General features: G+C 41.5%; 1 protein-coding gene across 1 annotated transcript; it reads left to right on the top strand.

The window, feature by feature from the left end:
- The first annotated feature begins 10730 nt into the window (after nt 1-10730).
- On the top strand, nt 10731-27104 carry LOC149312563 (uncharacterized). The gene is made up of 5 exons (XM_089526917.1): nt 10731-11004; nt 14198-14319; nt 16827-16910; nt 26186-26318; nt 27000-27104. The coding sequence occupies exons 1-4, from the start codon at nt 10839-10841 to the stop codon at nt 26195-26197; spliced, it is 384 nt and encodes a 127-aa protein (XP_089383043.1). The 5' UTR covers nt 10731-10838; the 3' UTR covers nt 26198-26318; nt 27000-27104.
- Nucleotides 27105-27608: the final 504 nt, after the last annotated feature.

Raw genomic sequence — 27608 nt, 5'->3', positions numbered from 1 at the left:
CGACACCGCTCAGTTGTTGTCTGTGGTTTCAAAACACACTGCAGAAATAGTCCAGTTTGAGAGCGCATTATTAACAGCCCTGGCTCAGTGCTAAGGAATCCTGGGAATTGTAGTTTGTTGTGGCTCTGTGACAGAGAAAGCTCAATTCCTCACAAACACTACAGTTCCTATTCTTCTCCTGTGTTGTTTCCCCCCTAAATTTCATTTTACCAATCCAAAATAATAATAATAATAATAATAATAATAATATCATCTTGTCATGGCAAGCCCTGGCTCAGTGCTAGGGAATCCTGGGAATTGTAGTTTGTTGTGGCTCTGTGACAGAGAAAGCTCAATTCCTCACAAACACTACAGTTCCTATTCTTCTCCTGTGTTGTTTCCCCCCTAAATTTCATTTCACCAATCCAAAATAATAATAATAATAATAATAATAATAATAATATCATCTTGTCATGGCAAGCTCTGGCTCAGTGCTAGGGAACCCTGGGAATTGTAGTTTGTTGTGGCACCAGAGCTCTCTCTGACACACAAACACTACTAAATGCCTCACGAACACTACAGTTCTTATTCTTCTCCTCTGTTGTTTCCCCCTCGAATTTCACTTCACCCATAAATAATAATAATAATAATAATAATAATATCATCATGTCAAGTGGCCTGTCCACATTTCACACAGCAGTGCCATATATTAGAATCACAAACTAATCCTGGGTCTAAAACACACTGCAGAAATAATCCAGTTTGAGACCACTTTAACTGCCCTGGCTCAGTGCTAGGGAATCCTGGGAATTGTAGTTTGCTGTGGCCGCAGAGCTCTCTCTGACAGAGAAGGCTAAATGTCTCACAAACACTACAGTTCTTATTCTTCTCATGTGTTGTTTCCCTTGAGACTTCACTTTATCAATAATAATAATAATAATAATAATAATTGTCATTTCAGTGGCCTGTCCACATTTCACACAGCAGTGCTATATATTACAATCACAAAGTAATCCCGGGTCCAAAATACACTGCAAAAATAATCCAGTTTGAGACCGCTTTAACTGCCCTGACTCAAGAAATCCTGGAGACTGTAGTGTTTGTGAGACATTGAACCTTCTCTGTCAAAGGGACCCCTGGTGCCACAATAAACTACAATTCCCAGTGTTCCCTAGCACTGAGCCAGGGCTGTTAAAGCGGTCTCAAACTGGATTATTTCTGCAGTGTGTTTTGGACCCCTGACTCCGTAATGGAGACCTTTACCAAGTGGGATGTCATGTGTATAAAGTCAGTCCATTGAGGAATAACATGCTCCCTGTTCTCCATAGCCTTGTGTTGACCAGACTCTCCTGTACTCGGGGCCTACACCAGAGTGACCAGATGTCCTCGCCCCAAAGGAGGAAAAGGCACCAGGAAATGGAGGACATCACAGGAAAATGGAGGACATGACCAAATCAAAGTTACAATCACTCCTACAATTGTAAATCCATGTTTCTTATTCATGCTCAAAAAGGAAGGAGATTGTGGAATTCCTCCTGGACAGAAGGCTGAAATGCTGGACAGGTCCTGGAAAAGGAGGACGCCTGGTCACTGTGGTCTATACTAACATTTGCAAAGGTTCTCCATGTAAAGTCAGGGACTCTGGATGTTATATAGAAACAAATAAAGTTACCACACACAGACACAGACACACACAGACACACACACACACACACTTTTCAACCTATAAAGCCACTGGCACCCTCATCAGCAGAAACACATCTTTAACAGGTTTTCAGTTTAGCAGAAATTAAAAACCTCCCTTCTAATCTTGGCCGCTAAGCAGGGCCAGCTCTGGTTAGTACTTGGATGGGAGACTGCCAATCAATGCCAGGTGCTGTAGGCTCTATTTCAGAGGAAAGAACTGGCAAAACCATCTCTGAGTAGTCCTTCTCTAAGAGAGCCCTGTGAAATTCATGGGACCACCATGAAGCAACAGGCAACTCAAAGGTACACACACACACACTCCCCCCCCCCCTTTTTAATATATTGCTTAGTTGGTCTTTGGAATTTACTGCTGCAGGATGTGATGCAAGGACATAAATGGGTATGCTGTGAATTATAAATGCATTAAATTATGGGTTTATATATAAAGAAATGCAACATGTAACATTAGACTCAATATGTATTTCATATATTTGGATGGATCTATTTCTGACCAATCTAGCCTGGCAAAATCACCACTGAATGTTTCTGGCCTAAGAAAACCCTGTGAAATTCATAAGGTCACCATAAGTCGACAGGGGAGACACATACAGACATAATGACCCAGCAACTACTCTTTCACCAGGCCTAAAACTTTTATGAGTAGAGGCATAAAAGGTGTTCATACATACATTTAATGCATGTGAAATCTATGTACACACACACACACAGAGAGAAGAAGAAGTAACTTTTTGTATTGCTAATGGAAATTCAAATTTTATCTCCTGGACTTTGGAATGCTTTATTCCAAGTGCCACAGGGCCAGAAGGAGAAGGGACCTACTTGCATAGATATCCCTCCAAGCAACAACACATTAACAATATCTTGAGAAAATGCAGACCTTAGACTAATATCATTTTATAATTTTTTCTCATGTATGATTTTTTAACACCTTTGCCTGATGATGAAGCCAGTGAAGCTTCAAACACTTGCATCGTATATTTTGTACATTTCAGTTGTTCGCATAAAGGTATCACAGTTTTGTGGATTTTGGGTGTCATTGTATTTGCTACATGGCCAACACGGCTATCCCTGAATACATATACAGTCGGCCCTTCTTATACACGGATTTTTTATACACGGATTTAAGCATACACGGTTTGAAAATGTTCCAGAAAAGTATAAATTTACCTTGATTTTCCATTTTTTTATTAGGGACACCATTTTGCTATGTCATTATACTTAATGGGACTTGAGCATACACGGATTTTGTTATACACGGGGGATCTTGGAACCAAACCCCAGCGTATAACAAGGATCCACTGTACATGTACAGAGTCATAGGAGTTTATCACACAGAAGGGAAGCGCCCAAATCGTGAAGATTAACAAGGTTTAAATCCAGAAATTTCCCGAAGACATGACAGGTTAATTGAACATTAACACAACATTAACCCATACAGAAAGTTGCAAAATCCATTGTACCTGGTCTGAGCTAAGAAGCAGAGCTCTCCCTCCAGTCCATCTGGTGCCATCCGGCCATGGAGGGAGAGATGCAGGCCAAACTCCATCAGGCCTGGTGTGAACTAAGAAGAAGAGTCCATCCAGGCCTCAGAGAGAGAGAGAAGAACTGCTGGACCTGATCCCCTTCCCCACCACCATTCCCTTATCCTTTTGTGCCATGTCTTTTTAGATTGTAAACCTGACGGCAGGGAACCGTCTATTTAAAAATAATAATAATTGTAAGCTGCTCTGAGAGCCTTTAGAGCTGAAGGTTGGGGTATAAATACCGTAAATAATAATAATAATAATAATAATTGTGCCACTTTTTATTTTTGGGATTTTCCGAAAAGTAAAAAGCAGCACAATTTCCCCCACTTTCCGCATGGGTTAATGTCGTGTTAATACTTAATTAGCCTGATGTGTCTGAAAACAATTCCTGCTTTTGCAGGATATCCACGGGATTTATCCACGGGATTTGGGCGCTTTGCCTCCCATATGATAAACTCCACAGCCATGTTAGTCTGCATCTGAGGAAGTACACCTAATCTCTGAAAGTTTATGCTACATCTTTTGCACAGTTAGTCTCAAAGGTGCCACAAAATCCCTTTGCATACTGATACATATATACAGTTTGTTAATCTGTACTCTTATAGTTATTCATATGTAATTCCCAACACATGTGCCCTGTACATATTAGTGATCTGTATGCAATTGTACTAATTGTATTCAGGCATTATAAAAATAGTTTAAAAATTAACCCCTTCTGTCACCACTCTCCTTATGAAAAGCAGTAATCTCCACATGATCCACAAAGCAGGTATCCAGACTGTGGAGCCTCCATACATAGGAGGAGCTCCTTTTTTAGACCCCTGTAATATGCTTCCCTTTCACCCCACTGCCATTTCAAAAGGCAAAAATGCCTCTCCTAGGCTTAATGCTTGGCAGTAAGACCTATAAACTGTATGTCAGAATTTTTCAGCCCAACCTTTTTGCCTGTGGCCCTTCCCAGCTATGGAATGTGCCCCCTGCCCTGAAAAGTATCTGAAATTGAATGTGGCCCTCAGGCTGAAAGAGGGTCCCCACCCTTCTTTTATATGGTTACACAAAGTGAACATGCATGTGTTATTTCACACAGCTATATGGGTAATAAAGCAGCCCAGTTACAAACTGGACACTTCATCTGTTCCTTGGATTAAATAGAATTCTAGCACTAGGGCACAAATCAATGTATACACATGTATAGAAATTGTCACAACCAGATGAACATGGGGCCTTTTGCAATACAATGCTATATTCTAGTTTAATTTCTATAGCGCCATCCTATGGGAATCTTGGGGTTTGTAGTTTGGTGAAGCTCTAGAACTCTCTGCCTGAGAATTCAGTTCTAAATGCCTGCCCCAAAACTGCAAATCCCAGGATTCCATAGGAACCATAGCAGTTAAACTGGAATCATAGCTCTATATGTGTGCAGTATGAAAAGGCCCAAATACGTGTGTGTGTGTATGTGTGTGTGTGTGTGAGAGAGAGAGAGAGAGAGAGAGAGAGAGAGAGAGAGAGAGAGTCAGTCACTGGTGCGTTACAGACCACCCAAAAGCGGGCGGTCTGCCGCCGCCATCATTAGTTGCGCCGAGAAGCCCCAGCGGCCAGACTGCGAGGTTTCCCGGCGCAGCTAAGAAGAAGCACCGAAATGGTGCTTCTTCTTGCCACCCAGAAGTGGCGCCACGAGGCGCTAGTCGCACACTCGTGGCGTCACTTCCGCCGCGTGACATCCAGACGCTGTGTGTCCAAGACGGCAAGATGGCGGCCCCCATGTGGACGGGCACCACCATTTAGTATGCGCTCCGCGCGTGCTAGGGTTGGGGGCCGTTAGGAAGGTAAGACCCTTCCTAACCCTAGCACGCCCCTTCCTAACCCTAGTACGCGTGGAGCGTGTACTTTTTGGTGGTCTGTAACGCGCCTATGTCTGTTAAATACACTAAAGTACACAAGAGTACACAGTACATTTTCAGTAGACATTTGAATATATCAACTCTGTAAGAGTTGCATGATCATAACTAGATAAAGCTTTTCAGACAACACACGGCTGGGAGGACAAGCTGGCAGAGGAAATTTGCTTTGTCTGTTAAGGTCCAGACAAGCTGTACAGATGGCTATCATAGCACTGAAGCATCATCATTCTTTTGTGTCTGTGCCTTGTCTAATGTCAAAGGTATATCGTAACTGCCAAGTGGCATGTGATGGCTGATGCATGGTGACATTATTCATACATCAACTACCTGACATATCCAATTGGTTGTGGATTAAAAATATGAAGAAAGGGTTCTACAGCAAAAGAATATAGACATTTATCTCAGTGATGTTTCTGATATTCCTGTTTTTTGCATTGTGTCAGTTATTGCATAGCCACATTGTACAAGATGAAGCAGTATGATTGTCTCTGCTTTATCACACTAGCAGGCAAATGGGATTTAAACGAGAGTTAAACTAGAGAAAATCAGGAAACGTCATGTGATAAACTTCAGGCATTTCCTGGTTTTCTCCAGTTTAACTCTTGTTTAAATCCTGTTTCCTGCTAGTGTGATAAAGCAGTCTGTCTTATGCCTCACAAACAAATGACAATGGACCAAAGAGAACTTTGATGGGCAGGCCAACTCCATCAGGCCTTGCCTGAAAAAGAAGAAGAGAGACCCTCCCTCTATCCACCATCATCCAGAGGGAGAGATGGGCAGGCGAACTCCACGCCTTGCCTGAAAAAGAAGAAGACCCTCCCTCTATCCACCATCATCCAGAGATGGGCAAGCCAACTCCATGCCTTGCCTGAAAAAGAAGAAGACCCTCCCTCCAGTCCATCTGTCATAGTCCAGGCATCAGAGGGAGAGAAGATCTGCTGGACTTATTCCCCTTCTGCACTGCCATTCCCTTCTCCTTTTGTGTCTTGTCCTTTTAGATTGTAAGTCTCAGGCAGGGAAATGTCTAATTTTAAAAAATGTAAGCCACTCTGATAGCCTTTTGGTTGAAAAGTGGGGTATAAATACTCTAAATAAATAAATAAATAAATAAATAAATACATAATAACTTTCATTCTATTTTAGCACTGAAAAGTCTGGTTCATTTGTGTTGTACATAACACACTCCTCAATCCATTTTCCTAACAAGATTTCTCCTTCAATGTTCAATTTTCCTTCATATCATTTTTGTGATGTTTTCGCTGTGACTGCAGTTTATACGCACTACCCATTTATGTGTGTTCTAATCCAGCAGTGCTATGTCACAGTAGGAGTAGCTTCATAGAGCTTGTTCTACAACATTTTCCCCATCTTCCTCTTCCATTTTAGGAAGGAGGAAGGAATTTGCAGGCAGGAAATCCACAGGATTTTCTTAATTTCCTCTTTTGTGGACGGATGAGTTGGATAGCCATCGTAGTTTATGCAGCAGGTATAAATGGATCAGTCAGCAATGAATGTAAGCATTAACGATTTGACACACTGTAAGGAAGTTTCTCACGTTCTCAAAGACAATGATACATTCTAATTGGTTGGTTACTGTGTTTACAAAGTGGTAGGCTGGCACACCAGGTAGGCAATCGTTTTCTGCCAGATTGTTTAGTCTGAAAGGCCAGAAGTCACTGCTGTAGTCTATTGCTTCTTTGGTTAATGTTTATGCACCAGATATTATAGGGAAAAGGTCTTTGGTTAATAAGTAGCTTGGCTATATAAAGACTGAGAAGATAGTGAGAGAGATGTTTTAGAAAAAGAAATGTTTCTCTTATCTATATTTATTAAACCATTTCATTAGGCAATTAACAGCTTGAGTTGAATTTGTATTAATATCCACCAAATTATAACAATTATATGGAAGTGTGCCTGTCCATAAAGCTGGCTTGAGTGAGTGGTTAAGTACTGGCTGTTGCTTACCTCGTCTGTATGGCCACATTTTCATTTGACCATTTATTGTCCACCTTGCCCTTCTTCTCAGTCACTTAAGGCTTAGTATGAAAAACATGGGTTCCTAAAAATGCTTAGAGGTACAAGATATAATAAATGTAATCACAGAGCTTTTAAATGTTCTAAGTGCTTGGTGTGAATTATATTGACATAATTCTCACAACAAATATGCAACATAAGTCATTATTATTATTATCCCATTTATCGCATGTATATGAAGTTCAAAAAGACAGACTAGCCTAAGGCCACCTGCCAATTAACTGGTTGATTCGTGCGCGCGCACGCACACACTCACACACAACTTCTTGAGTTCATGGTAAAATGTAGGGGAAAAAACCTACATTTTTATTAGTTTATGTATGTTTGCTAATGTTAATGAGCTGAGTGAATTTATAATATGATGCAGTAGGCCAGAATCTTATTGAGCTAAGACAGTTGTGGCTTCTGTACTGTTGCAATAGAAGGAAGGAAAGATGAACAACTGCAGAGTGAAGTACCCCAGGGCTTCACTCATGCTCATGCTTCAGCACTTTAGGTTGTCAGGTCATGCAGATGCATTCAATAGGTCTTATCCAAGAACAATTGTTTTATTCTCTTGAAAAGTGTTCTCCCTCATAATATAAGTACATAAAACATATTTCAGATCTAAGCAAGTTAAACTGACATGGCTTCTTCCAAAGAAATGTAGAATTGCAGTTCGCTGAGATTGTGCTGCTAAAGATTACTAGTCGTTCTCTCAACAGAACAAGAATGTCTTGCATTTCTATGAAATTAAACTATAGTTTAAGACTGTAATATAGTTATTATGTTCTGAAAGTTCTGGTTTCAAAGGGAGTCACACTCAAGGCACATTGTTGAAATGCAATGCTACTTCTAAAAAAATGTTGCCCTTCTTTTCTTTCTTTCTTTCTTTAAAAATATAACTACAAACATATCTAAAGCACTTGACACTGAAAGGGCCATTCATAGACCACAGTGTGTTCTCTGGCTGTAATAGGTATGCATATATAGACATATTTTTGTGCGTAGGCCAAATAAGTAAAAAACATGTCATGAAAATATTTCTGGACTCAAACAAAAAAAGAATCTCTGAGATGGAGCACATGTTGAAGTCTCTCTTGGGAACAATATGCTTGAAGAAAGCAAGTCACACAAAGTAGACACCATTGAAGAAGTGATTAATACTTCTGCTGTGTGAGTTCACCTCAAGTATTCCATGAATTTCACATGATCCACCCACTTTTTCTCCCTCTACCTCTGCAATTGCTATATCAGTGGTAACAATTCTCTATTGTTTGAGTGCCAGTTATACGTATCAGCATGGTCACAAGACTCAATGTAATACACGGTAATGCTCAGCCTTCCTTTTTAGTTCTGCGGTTGTACCGTTTACCTTTTTCCATCCTTCATGTAAGTCCTCACTAGCTTTCCTTGTAGCCAGATGTGTGTGCATGTGTTTGGCAAATGCTGCACTTTCCTTTCAGGGGAATACACCAAGATATTGGGACAGGGTACTCAGAGAAAGGACCTGCTAAACCATCTTTGAGTATTCCTCGCCTAAGAAAACCCAGGTAAATTCATGGGGTCACGATAAATTGACAGTTGACTTGAACTTCACACACGCACACACACACACACACACACACACACTGAACTATCTGTCTGGCACTGGCTGAAATGCTCTCTTGACAAAGGGATGAAAATCAAGCATAGAGCTGAGCTGCTCCGACCATATTGAAAGGCAAATGTCTATACATTGTGCTCAGGCATGATGCAACTAGAAATATTTAACCTTTTTGATTCCATTCCATAAAAGCAATTTAAGTGTATCTCTTTTGTATTTGCCATTTGGCTAAGGTTTTTCTTGGGGGGGGGGGGTTGGCTTTTTGTTTCTTTTGCCTGCATTTACAAGATGTAGTATTATGGTGGACTACACAGTAGTAGGTTTGCCTTGATAGGTGCCAGATTTGAAATTATGATGGATACTGGTGACCAAGCATGAAGAGCAAGTGACTGCAGAAGTGGGGGAAAGGCTAAAGTTAATACATGCATGGAGGGGGGGATAGGTCAAGTATTTTGGCTGCAAGGTTCTAGTTGTATAAAATCTGCATACTGTATTTAGCTTTTTGAAAGGTAGGGTTTGTTGTGCTGTTGTTGTCGTGTGCCTTCAAGTAATTTCTGACTTACAGTGACCCAAAGGCAAATCTATGATTGTTCAGAGGTGGTTTGCTATTGCCTTTGTCTGAGGTTGAGAGAGTGTGACTTGGCAAAGGCCACCTAGTGGGTTTCTGTGGCTGAGTGTAGATTCCAACCTGGGTCTCCTAAAGTCCTAGTCCAATATTCAAACCACTATACCATACTGTCTCTCTAAAAGGTAAGATGCCTATCAGGATTTTAGTTTGGCAGTAGGGTTCTCGGGTTTTCTGAACCCCAGAATTCAAGACTATAACAGAGAGGATAGAAGGAGCTAAGAGATAGTGCCCCATAGATCAGTATGGAGACTGGTAAAAGCAGATACCTTAGGGGAGGAAAATCTGGAAGACAGCTTCCAGACTCCCCTCACAATGGTTAGGCTGTCTGGGGGATTCTGGGAGCTGTCATCTAAAATAATGAACTTTTCCAAGTTCTGGGTTGCATTTGGTGGATCAGAGTTGTGAGCCTTGCTTTGCTAGATTGGTTCAAAATGAATCCTGAAACAGGACTAATGTGAGACAAGGATGAAAACAAATGGTTTTAAACCAAGGGCTCATTTCCACTTACATTTAAACCGGTTTGTGATTCACCTTTGCTCCATGCTGGTAAATCGATTCTAAAAGGTCCATTGTTCTGTGATAGCTGATCTTTTCATTATCCTCTTGTAATAGCTTCTTTTTTAACCCAATTGTGATCCTCACTAGTTTGCGCTGGTTCAAAATGCATGTCAATCACCTGTGCATCATGACTGATGTAAGTTGCAGCCCGGGCAGCCCGGCTTGGGAACAAGATAGATAGATAGAGAGAGAGAGAGAGAAATACAGTGGACCCTTGTTATATGCTGGAGTTTGGTTCCAAGATACAAAATTTGTGTATGCTCAAGTCCCATTAAATATAATATAGCAAAATGGTGTCCCTTATAAAAAATGGAAAATCAAGGATTGATATTTGGAATTTATACTTTCAAACCCTGGATGCTTGAATTTGTGTATAAAAAATCAGTGTATAAGAAGGGCCGACTGTATATATGTTAAAATAAATTGATAGATGATTCGATTCATTGGTTTTGCACCTACTTACCTGACTGATTGCTCTCCTCACTTTGCTGTTTGAGTTCTTCAGCTTCCGGGTCTTCATCGGTGCCATCGGGGAATGGGGTCCGAGGCTCGTCTTCCTCCGGGATGAACTCTGGGTGAGTCATGAAGTTATGAATGGAGGTTTTGGATTCGGGTTTCTCGAGGCCTTCATACGAGGAGCTACGGAATGCATTCACCACTTTGATCTGTGCCAAAGAGGAAGATGAGATTAAAAACAAAACAAAACAACCAAATACAAAAGTGAGTAGTTGCCAAGGGGAGCCCTTACGGATTTTGAGGGGGAAGAAGAACACAACAGGTATAACAAGAACAAGAACAGCAGCAGCAGCAGCAGCAACAACAATAGTACTTTTGAACAAAAAGCTAAAATCAATATAAACAGATGACCTATGGAGAACCAGAACAGTCATATGGGTAAGAGGTGAGGCACTACGCGTGTGATGGGGCAGCCAACTATGAGGAGGCTTCAGGAGCTGCAAGAAAAGACACGTAACATTTTAAAGACAAAGGCTTTGGAAAGCATGGACACTCAAAGCAAAACCATTCTTAAATGTGTGCCTGCCTGTTCAACAACAACAAAATACCCCATCAAAACAGCTCAGAGTGGTGAGTTAAGACATATACTTGCAAAGTGTGATTTATTTCCAAGCCAAAATTAGGATGGGAAGTGGCGGTGACAGTTTTAAATTTTCAAACTTATAAATATTAATTTGTTGACTGTGTCACACACAAAAAATGGTTGAGATTGTGTACTGCAGTAAACTGCAGCAGGTTGCCAATAATGATGGATGTACCAATGAGCATGCAAGAAACAAGTGCTGCTAAATGGGAGCCGCCCAAGCTTAAGGAGCTCCAAAGCTACACTCACTGAGATTGGAAACTAGATTGCATTTTCCAAGAAGAGTTGCTAATTTTGGAGTTTTTATACAGCACTTACAGATCTACTGAACAGGAGCTTCTCAATGTCCCTGGGTTATGGTAAGCAAAAGAATCCATGGCCTATCACCTAGTTTTATGCAGTCCATCCATAGTGATCCCTCCTGTCAATAAACGGTGCAGTGAGGAAAAATATATGGCTTCAAAGTCTTTCCACACCCTGGGTTCAGTTTCCTCCCCTCACCACCAGTCAGTGAGGATGGAGTTAGGATCTCATGGGACAGTCAGTGTCGTCCAGAGGGAAAAGCTCTCACATCTCCTGGCCTAAGGAGAGATGACTCATTTTGGCCATGAATTACATCCTCTCCTTCAGAACCCCACAAGCATGGTGGAGAAAAGTGAGAAATGGGCAGCCTGAATTTTTAAAGATCCATAGGAAACTAGGCCATTATACACATGGCTCTTGAGGAAGAATAAGATATGCAGCTTCATAGATGTTTGGCAGCAAAGTGCCAAAGCTCTGCCTTCTTTGGCTGTTTTGAAAATCCCAGATGCACACTTAAGAATATATTTTTTTGCTTCAACCCTTGCAGCAATCACAGTTTGCTCGGTCATGTGTAGATAAAATGCACATCAATTTTCATAACAAGGAAGCACTGTGGACACAGAAGTTAAGGCATCTTCTCTTTTAAAGCATACTACTGAAAAAGTCACACTTACCCAGACAAAGCAACATAACAAACATGAAAGTGTGATAAAAGCTTGCTATTGACAAGCCTTATCATATATACCTTAAATATAGAGAATGATATCAGGTTTTCACTGAGAGTTGGTATGCAATGTCAAATTCACAAAAACACATTCCAACAGCAAATTAAAATCACAATGTAACAGAGACGTAGCCAGGATTTTAGGAAGGGGGGGGGTCCAGACTAAGTGCCACCATTATAATGGGGCTTGGGTGTGGCGGCGCAGCAGCACACACCATTCATTTTTCTAATGGAAGGGGGGGGGGGTCCGGACCCCAAGATCCCCCCCCTTGGCTACATCCCTGAATGTAATTTGGGGAAATTCTCTAGACCTGCTTTTCTATCCAATTATTTATAATGTCCAATACAGTGGCAACAGTACTCCAATAATGCCATTACTGGTAATCCTGTTTGTCATGCCTCCAGTTCTCATGAGAAGATCTCCAATCACAGAAATCTTCCAAACTTGGTAGCAAAAACAAAACTGCATAGCACTCTTAATCACTTGTGAAAATGTAGTAAATAATTGTATGTCTATAAATACATACGTTAAGTCCTACACATTATTTTGGAAGTAGCTTTATCCTGATTGTATTTATGGGGGGTCTTGAGCAGCATTGATGTAATGGACCATATACTATAAATAGAACTAAATGATAACTGGATAGCTGAAATATCAGTCACTGCTTCTACTCTGGAAATGGTGTTGAGAAGAGACAGCTGCTAATGGAGATGCAGTGAATGGAAAACATCTACCTCTTACTCTGCTTACTGCTTTCCTTCTGCAACTCCCCTGCTAATCGGCCAATATTAAAGATTGCTGTACTACACAGAAAAAAAGGCAGGGGCCAGGGTTTCATTATACAAGACATCTGGGAACATAGTTCTGACCACAGCTATAAGAAACAACCAAAAGCGCTAGAAGAACCCAGATGTTTCCAAATCCCAGAACCCTGGACCTTTCATTTAACACTATCTTTTTTTTCCCCCTCCTCCCGGAGGGTGTCTGGAATACTCTTCCAATAACTCCCAACTCTAAAGAAAAGGATGCAAAAGCAGTGCAATTCTGGGAAGATGAAAGATGGACTAACAATGTCCAGTGGGGATTCAAATTACATAATATGCCACACAAGGACCTTGAGGGTATCTAGTAGGTGACCACAGCAGAAGAACAGGAGGAAGGAGGTCATTTCATTGGTGGCAGGGGTGGGAAAAGGGAAAGCGGTGTGGAAGCCTTCACATGCAGTGGCAGAAGTGATTTAGGCTGGTGGGAAAAGTGGTGGAATAAGTATCAGGAGCCTCACAACCAGATTTTTATGACTGAGTGAAAAAACAGATGGATGATCACAAAGTTAAATTTATCTAAATTGCAGCAACTTAAATGAAATTAACCTAGATATAAACAGAAATGAATGATTTAATCTGTTCTCTATATTGTATATTTTATGTTAAAATGTTTTATATTTTATGTTATAGTTTTCTGTTCTATTTCTATGAAGAAGAGACAAATATTTCATTTTTCAAACACATTACTATCCAGTGACAGCTGGTGGCTCCCATGTCACTCTGGCAGTGATGGTATGCTGCTTTGTAGCCAGAAGTCTAGGCAAGCTGCTGAATGTTATTCCCAAAACTAGTTTCAGCACCTTGGTCAGCTCCCCCAGGACAACCATGTTCATTTCAATGGATTTTAGCCAAGTCTACTGACCAAAGGTTATTTGACCCAGCAGAAAGCTCTATCAGGCGCGGGGGGGGGGGGAGGAAGGGGGGACTTTAGGCACACATCTCTCCCCTTTAATTCATCTAAAATCTGTTCTTAATGGGAACCTTCAAGAGAGAGGAAATTTTGCTCCTGGATTTGTTTTCCCTCAGTGATATGACCAATGGAATACCATTCCAATTGTCTTTCAAGGAAAACTAGCTAGATACTAGCTGAAATATACCTGATGCCACTTTTTAAATTAAACTCAAAGGGGCCCATGAGTCTCTCATTTGCTACTCATACTTTCTTCTTTGGTCTCAAGAATCTTATTAGCAGTATAACAGACAGCCTCCTTCATTTCCTGCCCTTTGAAAAACTCAAGAATCTTAGCAGCACTACCGCTCCCATCTTTCTGCCTTTTTTCTTGTTGTAGGAGTAACAGTGCCTCACAGTATCTTATCCTCTTTTCTAGCTGAATTGCACCTGATGCTGCCCAGGTCTGTAGTTAATACTCCCAGAGGGATCCATGGAGTGTACTGTTTTCCCACCTGTTTTGTTTGGAATTTCAACTGGAAGCTGGCTGCTGCAACATGGGTAACAACCAAAAACATCATCAAATTTTGAACCATCTATGATGACATTTCAATGAATTAGGAGTACTACAAGTCATGCAAATATTCCCTTTCATTATTTTATATCTTTAAAAAAAAACAACCCAAGGAAGAATATGAAATAATAAATAACAAAAACAGTATCTGTACACTGCTGTACAAATATTCTCTTTCATTATGACAAAGTGATTCTGTAATGATAAGACTAGCAAGGAAGAACAAGCTTCCTAAAAATGACAACTTGTCTTCACTATGGATCTGCTTTTGCATGGATGGAGCAAAATGTTAAATAGTGGCCTCCAGCAGATCAGGGTGAGCAGGACCCATCCACCCCCCCACACACACTCACACAGACACTTCGGTGCATTTTGTTAGCCGCCCTGATCACCCGGAAGGGCGGGGTACAAATAAAAATTTTATTATTTATTATTAATTGCCCCCAAATGTCCCCAGGGATGTGGACAGCATTCTTGCTATGTTCTCTCCAGGGCCATTTAAGGCCAAGAGAGGTCATTTTTCCAAGAAGGAACCCATACGTCATATGGTCTCTTTGGAGTCAAAAAGAGTGTGTGTGTGTGTGTGTGTGTGTGTGCGCGTGTGTGTGTTGAAAATCTTCCATCTTCTTCATTTATTTTTCACACTAAGGGGGGCTATGTACCCCTCAAACTGCACTCCCTCTCCTGCTTTAGATACTTTGGAAAGGCTCAATTAAAATAACGTTGTATAATCATGACTATAAATTGTATTATTTCAGCCAACGATGGGGAACCTTTGTCTCTCCAAAGGCTTTAGAGTTTGTCTCCTCTAGCCATGTTGGTTATGGCTTCTGAGAATTGACTTTCAAAATATCTGGAGAATCAAAAAGGAAAAACTGTTGTTTTAGGGCATCTCCTCCATTCATACAGAGGAAGTGACAGGCCCATGAGAAACAAAATGTACATCTAGAACACACCCCACAAGCCTCCATAACATGCAGGTGTTCTGTAGTAAATCCTTCATTATACCATTTATTTATTTATTTATTTAACATTTATTTATTAAAATATTTATATCCACCTTTGATTACGTTTCTGGAAACAAAACCCTGTACTTTGTCACATATGTATTCATGTGATTTATGTTCAAAAGAAAACAAATGTGTAACCCAAGGTAGAAATAAGGTAACAGCAGTTGGTCAATCAGAAAGTGCACATGCAGCATGCAGAGGTATCAGAATTGTAGACAGTTTTTACCTTACTATCAGTTTTTGTAAAGGTCAGGCAGAGAAAAGCTGTTGTGTTGGCACAGCATCCTGCTTCTTTAACTACCAGCAAGTCATTGCATTTCAGTTGGAAAGTCCTCTTACAAAGAAAGGAAGGACAGAGGCTATCTTATCAGGATGACAGCTGCTGCACTTAAGTCATGCAAGCAGGGGGGGGGGGGGACCTGTAGTTCTCCTGAAGGAAAATAGACATTGGGCATTCTAGAAAATCTGCAGTTCTGGGACGTTTGATTTCCAGGTTCAAGACTGATTTGCTTAAATCCACATTACATACTGCTCATTTAAAAACATACTACCAAGCTATGCTATGTCTACACAGTATTTGCTGGAGCAGACAGCACCATTTATTCAGTGAACATACAAAAGTTTCCATTGTGTCATTGTTCTTTCACAAACTGGACATGGCCACCTATTCCTCTTCCTACTGATTTGAAGAAGCAACTTAAGAATCAGAGTAATTTTACAAACATCACAGTATGTCTGCTCATACCTTCTACTCTTTGCCATTCCTGAAATATAAAGAAGAGCACTGCTGGCTATGAAGAATTTCCCCTACAAAGCCTTTGCAGTGGCTCACTTAAGAAAACATATACAGTCATTTCTCCAAGTGATGCACACCTCTGACCTTGACCATTTGTATATGTATCCCAGAACCCAAAACAACCTGCCACAGTGGCACATTACAGGTAGTTTGCGACAGGCAACAGTGACACTGTCGGGCTAACTTCAGACATCACCAGAGCTTAATAAAACAATGGCCTGTTACAGACTGCCAAAATAAAGCTGCTTCGGGTCTCTTTGGAGGTATGCTATTGAAATGATGCATGGGTCCTAAGAGTCCGGAGGTTGCGCCAAAGCCACACTCCATTCCTAAGCACTGGAGTCCAGCTTTGGTGCAGCTTCCAGATTCTCAAGATGCATGCATCATTTAAACAGCATACTTCCAAAGAGACCCGAAGCAGCTTTATTTTGGCAGTCTGTAACAGGCCAATATTGCTGCTTTAGACTGAAAGCTGACATGCAACCTTTAGCAGCCTCAGTGGGTGAGTAAGAGTCTTTGCTTGCATCCTTTGCATTAAACCTATCTAAGTCTATCTCTTTCCCTCCTTTTAGCCATGCACAGTATAGCTATACTCAAGTTGACATAGATTACAATTTCCACATGTAATATATAGCTTGTGTTTAATTTTCATGCAAATGTTCATCCAAGACCATCTCCTTGCTTTCAGGGCCTCTCATGGAGGTTGACACTTGAACTAAGGAAGCTCCCATCGCAGATTGGTGACGTTTACGTGATGGGAGCAGAGCAGAAGGTAAGGAGTATGATAAACTCGTAAGTCTTTCCTGAGAAAACTGAATTAATTTGTATTATTTGAAATCTTTCTTAGAAGGCTTGCCTGCACTGCACGCTGGTTCTTCTGTAGCTAGAAAATTGCTATTTTGGGAGACTACTCCCTTTTGACCATAACATACAGTGCCAAACAACTTCCCTTAATCCTCAATCTATTCTTCTTCCCTTTGAGATATCCTCCATGAGGAACATTATAATCCAGGTTAAATGTTAAAGGCCATGTCAGTGGGGCACAGATCTCCATAAGGATTCTAGGCCAAAGCAACTGGGTTTATTCTTTCTAGCCTATTCCTTGGTGTCCTAATGACCTTGAAGCAAACCATGTAAACCTAAGCACTTTCAAGCACTGGTCAGGGGGGAAAAATCACCATCTAATATTGTTTGAAAGACACAAGGGGAGAATTTTAGCATCAAATAAGTCTCCCTCCCCACCTATTGCTGTGCATAAGAAGTAAGGATATTAAATGAGGAAACAAACAGGCAGTATGAATATCATATTCCTCTTCATGACAAGAAGTGCTAACTCTACTGGGATATGCCCTCACTAGTCCAAGGGCTAACATTGTTAACAGCTAACATGGCAGTTGAAAATCCATAGGAGAGAAGAAATCAGCAGTGTATCTGAGTTTGTATTCTGTTGAGGCCTTGGAACCACAGAATCTGTCCCCGTCGAAGTTCCATTTCAGCAGGGTCAATTTCATCGACACCCTCAGCCAACTCTTCATCTGCCATATCCTCTTTGGTAATGCCATGCCCCGCTTCCTTCAGGAATTTCAGTTGACTGGTTGGGACAGTGCAGATCAACTACAGAGACATGAGACACCCAAAGTTAACTCCTCTTTGCTGTAGCTGGCATGATTTTGCTTCTCAGTTGGATCATAAATGTTGTCACCGCCACCATCCCAACAGTCTTTCTGTGCATTGAGATCATGCCATCCTAGCAGTGCTAAACAGCATAATGCCTCTATTTATCTATCTATCTATCTATCAAAAAATGGCTCATTCTTTGGATTCTTTTTTATATTTTATCATGCTTTAGACCCTCAGTGACAAAAGAAGATTTGATTTAATCAAATAGCTATGTGATTTATATGGGTTCTCTGTGTTTTTTCATTTTAATGATTTAAAACATAGCTTAAATCAAGATTCTTTTAAATCATCAATTTTAGTAGAAGTGCATTATTGTGTAATATAACCCTAACACATATTAGAGATGAAGATACAACCTGTGAATTGTTTTTCTGGCTTTCAGGAGCCCTGGTGGCACAGAGGTTAAGTCCCTGGACTGCAGCCACTCACTCAAAGCCATAAGGTTGCGAGTTCAATACTAGCCAAAGGGCTCAAGCTCAACTCAGGCTTGCATCCTTCCAAGGAGGTCGCTAAAATGAGTAGACAGATTCTTGGGGGCAATTAGCTTACAGTTGTAAACCACTTAGACACTCTTAGTTCAGTATGAAGCGGTATATAAATGAAGCTGTTTGTTTTGGGGTTCCCCCCCCCAATATATCACAAAGTAAGATTCCTTTTATTCATACAGATGCCTCCTCCTCATTCAGATCTACTCAATCTCCTTACGTTCTCTGTTCACTGCCCTTCTCTGTCTTAGAGACAGGTAAAGCTCTGTGTGTGCGTGCAATGAAAGAAAGTGAATGTACACTGGCTTTGTTTACACTACCTGCAGAAAGTTCTCTTCCATCTCCATAAAATGCTGTTAGCACATTCACACAACACAATGACAAGTTGTGTAATAAGTACTCATTATATATTTGACCTCGATCCCTTTTTTATGTATTGCTTGTCCACACGCACAAATATGTCTATAATAAATTCTGTTTTCCAAAGAAGAGAGAAATAAGGAACTGGCTGAAGAACCATTATGGCTGCTTGAGAGAATGAGATGGTAAAAATGTGAAATGGTTGAAAGGAGGAACAAATAATAAAGTAGAATTGTCTTTCTCCTTATTATGCAGCAACATGGGATTCCATAGAATTAGAGATCCTAATGAAGTTAATCTATTTTCATTGCTGGTTAGTTAACTCATTACTACAGAGATTCCCAAAGTTTTTGCTCAGGCCATATTTTTTATGTGAACCACTAACTCATCAATTCAAACACAGGCATCTACTTTTTATTCTGCTCTAAATATTGTGATATGAGCAGTCAGAAAAGCATCAGTAAAACTGTAGAGAAAGAAACATTCCTAGGGTGCCTAGATAAAAGAGAGAATGGTATTACTGCAGCTTCAATAGTGGGGCAGCAGAGCAAAATTCAGAAGCGTGTATGACTTGTCATGCAGTCGTTGCTTCTGAAATAGTATTCTCTTCATGAAGCTCAAGTAAGTTACTAGGGCCTGTTACAGACTGTCAAAATAAAGCTGCTTTGGGTCTCTTTGGAGGTATGCTGTTTAAAAGATGCATGCATCTGAAGAATCCGGAAGCTGCACCAAAGCTGCACTCCAGTGCTTAGGAATGGAGTGTGGCTTTGGTGCGACCTCCGGACTCTTAGGACCCATGCATCATTTAAATAGCATACTTCCAAAGAGACCCAAAGCAGCTTTATTTTGGCAGTCTGTAACAGGCCTAGATCAGTCTTCCCTAAACAGATGCCCTTCAAATGTGACTGAATCCAATTCCCATCATCCCAAGCCATGATCAGGCTGAGGCAAAGTAGAGTAGGTGAACAAACAACCCAAGGCAATCATAATTTGCAAGGAATCCAAGGCAATAATTTGCAACTAGTCATGTTTTTATTAGCTGTATTTGTGCAGAGTCTACTTCAGTAAAAGGGTGGAAGGCACTGGGTATAAAATAAGCCATTTCAAAATACAACTTAAGCCAAGGAGCTAAACAGTCTTGAATCATGTATGCAAAGTTGATTGACATGGCAAAAGTGCAAAGGGAAATTTCACCAAGATCAAATAAAGTGTGTACTTTAAAATTCAAAGTACATCTTTTTTAAAAAATGAAAGAAGAAAAGAAATCAAGTGCTGTCCTCTTCTGACAGGCCTTATATTCCCCCCAGGGTCCTAAAGGCAGAAAATGGTTCTCCAGACTCAATGCAGTTGCCTGCCTCATTTTCTCATTGGTTATTATAGACCTCTGAATTCAACATCCTAACAAACTTTCCTTCTCAGCGTCTTTTATTTCTGATTCTTAGAGCAAGCCATTCTTGGAAGGAAAACATGCACAGAAGAAGTTCACTTGAAACTGTTTTGCTTTGGAAACTGCATGACGACTTTCTTTTCCTGTCAGATCTACATTTGGTCTAAAGTTCAGAAGCTCCTGAGGTTAATGGTTTTTATTCTGTTCTTCCTTTCATCAACAAATGATTTAGTTGTTAGGGAAGGAGAGAGAGAATACTTCCCATTCAAAAGCAAAGAAACAAATAAATAATCAAAGAAAACCTTTCACATCTCTAACATTATCCAATCTTTTAGCAACCTGTAAGCCTCTCTGAGAGCCTTCATGGCTGAAGAGTGGGCTAGGAATGCTCTAATGCATAATCTTTCTTTGATCATACTTCCAGTATTAAAATGAAGAAACATGAGGCGTTTGACAGTCTAACACTAGGAGGTTTATCACACGGGATGCAAAGTGCCCAAATCCTGTGGATGAATGAAGTTTACATCCTGGGAAAATCCAGCAAGAGCGAGATTGCTTTCAGAGTTGAGCATTAACACGACATTCACCCATAAGAAAGCAGCAAAACTGTGCCACTTTTTAACTCCAAGGAAATCCTGAAGTTAAAAAGCGGGGCGATTTTGCTGCTTTTTGCATGGGTTAATCTCACATGAATGCTTCATTTCAGTGACTTCTTCTGAAAACAATCCCACTCTTGTGGGATTTCCCCAGGTTGAAACCCCACTTGCGTTATGGAATTTGGGCACTTCCCTCCTCTGTGATAAACTCCGATGTCTTCTCATCATCACACCTTGGTTTTTTCCTTGGTATAAGTACCACTTCAAATTGTTGTCCAAATAATTGTATGTCAGAACAAATGACAGTGGCCAGGTTTGCCTTTTCTTTGGCATTCTCCCACAAGCCCACTTCCAACTCCATCCCCACTTGGGGGCCATAGCATTTGGCTTCAAAGGGCAGGGAGTTTATGTTGCCATTGCTGGAAAGGCTGTGTGGAGAAAACCAATCTTGACTGGGTTCCTGCTTTTCTTGGAGAGACAGCTCTACTCTTAAGATCCAGGGGAATGAATGTGAAACAATCCACCAGAGAAGGACACTTGAAACTCTAAGAGCCACAGTTCTTCTCCTTGGTTATATTGGTTTTCAGAGACTCTTCAAGAGCATGGAGGCATGACATCTATCCCTTCGACAGCAACTAGAATCTACCTCCCCAAAAGGAGCTGGAGAAACTGGAGCCACCCATGCTGGCCAAACGTCAGAAAGAAACTCTGCCCAAAAAAGCCCCACCCAAAACGATGATGGATGCTGGCCCTCAAAGTCAGAAGATTCAGGATCAACATCCCCTCTGATTTGGGGAGATCTTTGTCCTTGCGCAAAACTCCAGTCCTAAAAGAGGACCCTCAGGGGCAGATCTTGCTAAATCAAGTGCTGAAAGAAAGCCTCTCCTCCAGGAGAAGAAGAGCTCAATGGAGGGAGACAAGGCTTTCAGAGCCCCATGGAAAAAGGAGATCAGAGGCTCAGAATGGGAAAGAAGAAGAGTTCCTTTCCGAACGCAGCCTGCGGATGTTCTTTTGAAAGCGGCCGAGGTTCTGAGAGAGACTCTTGGGGGCTTTGTCAACCGCCTTCCACTCCGGAGAAGGAGAGGCGTTCGTCAGGCTGGTTGAGCAGCTCCTTCTTCTTCTTCTTCTCTGGGGATCGGTGCGAAGCAGCCCTTTTGGCGGGTGAGGAGGGCTGGAGGGTTCGGGTCGGAGGCCCCCAAAGCCAGCCCCTTCCCCGCTTCTCTGGAAGAAAGCCTCCTTTGGAGCAGGGACTTCAGGCAGAATGGGGCTGGGCATCCCCAGGGTCAGATGGCCAGCCAGCCTCTGCTTCAAGAGCTCCAGGGAAGAAGGAGGCTCCACTCCACTCCCAGGAAGAAGAAGAAGGAGGAGGAGGAGGAGGGTCTTTCACTCCGGTGGAGGCGAAATCTCTTCTCCTGGAGCTCGCATCCCTTGCTCCCAGTCAGCTCCCTCCTTCAAGTCTTGAAACAGGGCTCTCAGATTGAGTTTTGAAGGCTAACATCCATTCCCCCCCCCCCACAACATTTAAAATTGCCAAATAGCAATAATAATAATCAAATAACACTCAAGAATAAAATGATAAAGTAAGTACAATGCAGAATCAAAATCCCTTCTCCCTCCCTCCCAAAGAACAGTCACAACAACAGTAAAGTCACATGCGAGGTGATGGAGAGGACAGCAAGGCGATGGGGATCCTGGCTATTTGGGATGGGGTCCTGTGGGCCAATCTTGCCAAGAAAACCCCTGAGGGTCTCCATAAGTTGAGGACTGCTTGAAGGCGCACAACAACAACAACAACAACACACAAAATTGGAAGACAACACATAGCTGTCACCCCTCTCCTTTGACCCCCCTTCACTCCCAGAGCCTCCTTTCCCTCCTTTTCCTCCAGTTTTTCCTCAATTATTCCTCTTTCCTCCACTCCTGAGAGCCTTGCCACCAATGTCCAATGAATAGGATTCATCATCATCATCATCATCATCATCATCATCACAATAATCTAAGAATAAAACTTTATTTTTACCCCGCCTCTCCATCAGGATCGAGGCGGCTTACAATAAACAAAAATCCACCCAATGCAACAAGAATCCCACTTGTTCCCTACCTCCCCTAAAAGATCAATGGAACAGATTGAAGCAGATTTGGGGGGGCTCCCTTGGGGGCAAGGGAGATGCCAAAGGAGGCCATGTCCCCCTCTGGCTTCTTATGAAGAGAAGATGCTCTCCGGCCATTCTTTGGACTCTCTAGCGCCCAGAAGACAAGAGGAGCAGGAGTGATCCTGGTTCTCTTTTGGGCCTGGAGTCCCAGGCTGGAGGCAACCAGTCAGAAACCAGGGCTTCAAAGGACGTTTCAACATCATCTGGCCCTTTTTGACCATACACAAGGCAGTCTTTAGCGGCGTTCAGTTGGTGGTTGGCTTTAGGGGCTTGCCATCCTCTCCCCAACTGACCCCGGTGTGTTAGTTAAGAGCCCAGGGGAAATCATTTGAAATGCCCTCAAATGTGATGCGTTGAGGGGAATCCCTTTGAGATCTCTGCAAGTGTTGTTAGGGAAATGGTTTTCTCTGGCCTGGCAGAGCAGTGAGGGATGGAAAAGAGGGGTTGAAGAAGAGTAAGACCCACCCCACAGTTCAGTAGCACTTCTTTTGCTGCTGGCACTCAGGTGTATTACCTGCCTCAAGTGTATTGTGCCTAAAATTGGAGGACAACAACAACACACAGCTTTCCAGATGTTGTTAGACAATTCCAAGCCTTCCTTGCCATTGGTCATGTTGGCTAAGGCAGCTGGAAGTGGCTGCATCCCAACAACATCTGGAGAGGGAGAAGGCCAAATGAGTCTCAGAGAAGACACTAGCAGCTTGAAACACATTTCCAAACTGTGTATCTTATGGAGGTGGCTGAAGCAAAACAATCTGACAATTCAATGGCCTGTTACAGACTGCCAAAATAAAGCTGCTTTGGGTCTCTTTGGAGGTATGCTATTTAAATGATGCATGGGTCCTAAGAGTCCGGAGGTTGTGCCAAAGCCACACTCCATTCCTAAGCACTGGAGGGCAGCTTTGGTGCAGCTTCCAGATTCTTAGGATGCGTGCATCATTTAAACAGCATACCTCCAAAGAGACCCGAAGCAGCTTTATTTTGGCAGTCTGTAACAGGCCAATGGAACCTTTTCCACCTTGACTCCCAATATACCTATTGAGCTGAAGCGTCTGTTTTTAATAAGTAATGTATTGATAAGTGACAGACTTGCTTTGGTTTCCTTACGTGGATAGCACCCTGCAATGCACACATCTTTTTCACTGAGCAGAAGTGATCATGGACATGAATGGAGCAGGAGCAGATTTCCCTTTTCAATAAGATGATGTTTCAGTTCTGGGTTTGACGCTGCAGAATGTCATCTTTCTAGCCCCGGCCCCCTCAACTTTACTACCACCTTTACATGTTAAGCTCCATGGCTTTTCCCGTTAAGACTGTCTGGCATCCTACACTGAAATAAGAGTGCTGCTGAAAGAAATGGAACTTGCCATCAAACATATAGCTATAGAAATAGTAATGGCATTGCAAAGAACAATTCTTTGGGAACCTTGTTTAACAGAAACTCTTCCACAGATCAATGCAGGAAGCCTGAGCTTTGGCTGGCATTGTCATAGGTTTCTGTAGCTGCTCTTCTTGTAACTTGTTCTGTGGATGTCAGTAAAATGAATCTCTTGATCTCTAAACATTAGCTCAGTTCAGATTTTGAGAACATTGAACAAGTCTGAGCATTTTAAATTTTATATTAAATTTAAGTTATATTTGTGTATCATTGAGGACCCCAGTAGGCATGCTATTATTGCCAATGGCTGTTATTCCTGTTCTTCAGAATAGTTGGAAGCATAGATGAAAGTGCTATGGTTGTATCTTTTATCCTTCGTTCCACATCATCTGAAGAGCCACATGATTCCCAGGCTTGTCTTCCACTGTTATGTTTAAGACATTGCTAGAGGGACCTGGCATTTTTCTCAAATGTTAGCTGATAATCATACGGTTCTTGGACCACTTGAAGTCCAAACTGTGAGCTCTGGCAAGGTTATCACTGTCGTTTTGACAGGATGAGATGATCGGCGTATTATTCCCCGCATGTGAGACACAGCAAAAAGGGAAATTAATGAGTCAGTATACCAAGTACAGTTTGTTTGGTAACAAAAAATAAGAGAGGTATGGTAAAAAGTGGTCATATGAATTTGAGAGACTCTTACTGTTCAGTGCAGATGTCACTCTTTGGAGTCCTAGTCAAAAAAAGGTTAAGCCTTTCAGCCTTTTCACTGAGTCAGTGAAAACTGGTTCGCCTTTCCAGGGACATTTGGGAGGAGAATGAAGCTCTCAAGGACTGGAGCGCAGCTTTGGCACAGCTTCCAGCCTCTTAGGACGCAAGCATCGTTTAAACAGCCTACCTCCCAAGTGACCCGAAGCAGCTTTATTTGGGCTTGTTTGTATGGGGCCAATATAATTGAGCTTGTGATTTGAAAATGCTGTGCTCCATCTCATGAAATGGTTATCCCTCCCCTGCCCTGCACCTTGAATTCAGCCAATGCCCCAGCCACTTCTCATTGTCTGTCTGAAGTCAATCAGAAATGGAGAATGTGGGCCATAACAGCCATCATACCTCACCATTGCTGCTCTGACTAGTACGCTAGTTGCAATCCGATAACATCTGAAGATCAAGATATTCCCCAAACCTATAGTAAAGAAATGAAGTTGTTCCTTTGGATCGGTGGGCTTCAGCTCAGCAAATTCAACCGTTAATAGATTGGCACACCCCATATATTGTTAAATGGAGAAATGTGCAGGCAGACATGCTGAGGCATGCGTATTCACATTGCTGCCATTAAATAATATCGGGTGTGTTTTTTTGCTTTGAGGGCCAGTCCCAAAACGGAACCACTGTAGATATGAAGGGCCAACTGTGAAAACATTTCTTTCTGCACGTTGTTAGTATGTATTACAGCATTAGATCCTTGGTGGTTATTATAGACATCCAGGGGTAGAGAATGCCAGTTTTGAAGTCCATCAATTTATTTTGTTATTTAATTGATTCATCATTAATTAATTTTCCCTCTCTCCCATACTCCCTATGAGGCATGAGGGCAATTTTGCCATGTTTGTGGGAGTCCAGGTCATTTGGGGGCAGAAGGGGCCTTTTGTAAGGCAGGAAATGACCTGGCATTTGAGTTCTGGCTTCTATCCTGTTGGGGAAAAGGATTATCTTGAAGCTTAAATGTCTCAGGAAGGGTCAAAAATGGGGTGAAAGGTGACTTTTAGGGGGGCAGATCAATTTTTTTTGATGGGAGAGAATATGTGGCCCTTCTGGGACCCTTAGGGGCTAGTGTGCCTTCTAACCTGTTTTACCCCGTTATGGAAAGTACCAGAAACAAAGAGATTTTAAAGTGGAGTCAGTAAGAACAAGTTTACATAGAAGTGGGATATTGCTACTTAGCTGTAAGATGTTAGGAGTTATGGTTGCTCATGTAAAAACTTTTTTTTTATTTCTATCTTTTTCCAAGATTATATTGTGAAGATCAGCAAATCTAGACTGTTTGAGACTGTTAGACCAAATATAATTGACAGTCATTCTGCTCCAACATGTCCAACAAAGGAGATGACTGCTACTACTTCTACTATTCAAAGTGTATTAAGGTTTGCATTTTCCCCTATCCCCAATCTTGTCTTATGCTTGCATTATTACAGCTTTAGTGTGACCCGATGAATTGTAATTAAGGCAAATGTTATTTTAAATTATAACTTTTATTATGGAGGTGAACAGACTACTTGTGGAAACTACTTTGTTTCTTGCTAGGATGTGGAAATTTACCATCTCAGGCCTAGTGTGAAAGATGCACACTTGGAATTAAAGAATCTTGAGCAGTCCTTATGATGAGTTTCTGAATATTTCGTCCAAAATCTAGGTGCTGGTTCTTTTGTATAAGAACTTAAAGAGTGACCAGGAAATAGAAACTGGAAGAATGTTATGTGAGACAGAAGTCTGGGTTCTTCTTGGCTCCCACTTTTGTTCTATACCAGTGCTACTCAAAATGGTCCATGGTCCAATGCTGTACCCTGAGCCATTGGTTACCAGTCCTTGCTGAGTTGCTAGGAAAGAAAGAAAGAATTGTAGCTTACGCTCATGGATATGATACTGCTCCCTGGTATATTAGGAGCATTTGGGGCATTTTTTCCCAAGGAAGGTCAATGAGGGTAGAACAGAAAATTCTGCTGTGCAAGCAGAAGTCTGCTTTGTTGGTGACATGGGATTTCATTCATAAAGAGTTTTCAGACTAAGTGTTCTTTATTTGCTTTTCTCTCTTTCATTTGCCATAGGGGAACCGTTGCCCCTACCGTCACTGTGCAGCAGCCTTGGGAAACGACACTGTTTGTAGGCTCTGGCAGGAAGGACGCTGTTATAGAAGTAGTTGTCGGTTCAGACATATGGAGATAAATGTAAGTGCTTATTTCAATTAAATACAGTAGGCCTTGGTAATTGCTGGGTTTGGTTCTAGGATCCCCGCTCCCCCCATCATGGATGCCATTATCCTGGATGCTCAAGTCTTGATATATATATATATATATATATATATATATATAGTGGCATGGTAAAGTGGTGTCCCTTATATAAAATGACTAAACTCAATGTTTGTTTTTTAGAATTGATTTACTTTTTAAAATATTTTCAAGCTATGGATGGTTGAATACGTGGATAAACAATCTGTGGTTATGGAAGGCTGACTGTAATCTGATAGCATGTTTAATCTGCCATTGTACTGAGCTTGTGAAATGGCAGCTTCCATTGTTGAAGCTTGGTTGTGATACTCTTGATCAATTTCTTAAGGTGTGAAGGAGTGTGTTGCTGGGATCACATCATTGTGTTGGTGTTGTAAACTTTCACCTGACCCTAGTATACATTTACATTATGTTTCAGCCTCAGAAAAA

Source organism: Sceloporus occidentalis, unplaced genomic scaffold (genome assembly GCF_023333645.1).
Source record: "Sceloporus occidentalis isolate IW3139 unplaced genomic scaffold, rSceOcc1.0.p SCAF_5, whole genome shotgun sequence".
Lineage (NCBI taxonomy): Eukaryota > Metazoa > Chordata > Lepidosauria > Squamata > Phrynosomatidae > Sceloporus > Sceloporus occidentalis.
Note: the sequence above shows the minus strand (reverse complement) of the source record. Positions and strands in the feature narration are given on the sequence as shown.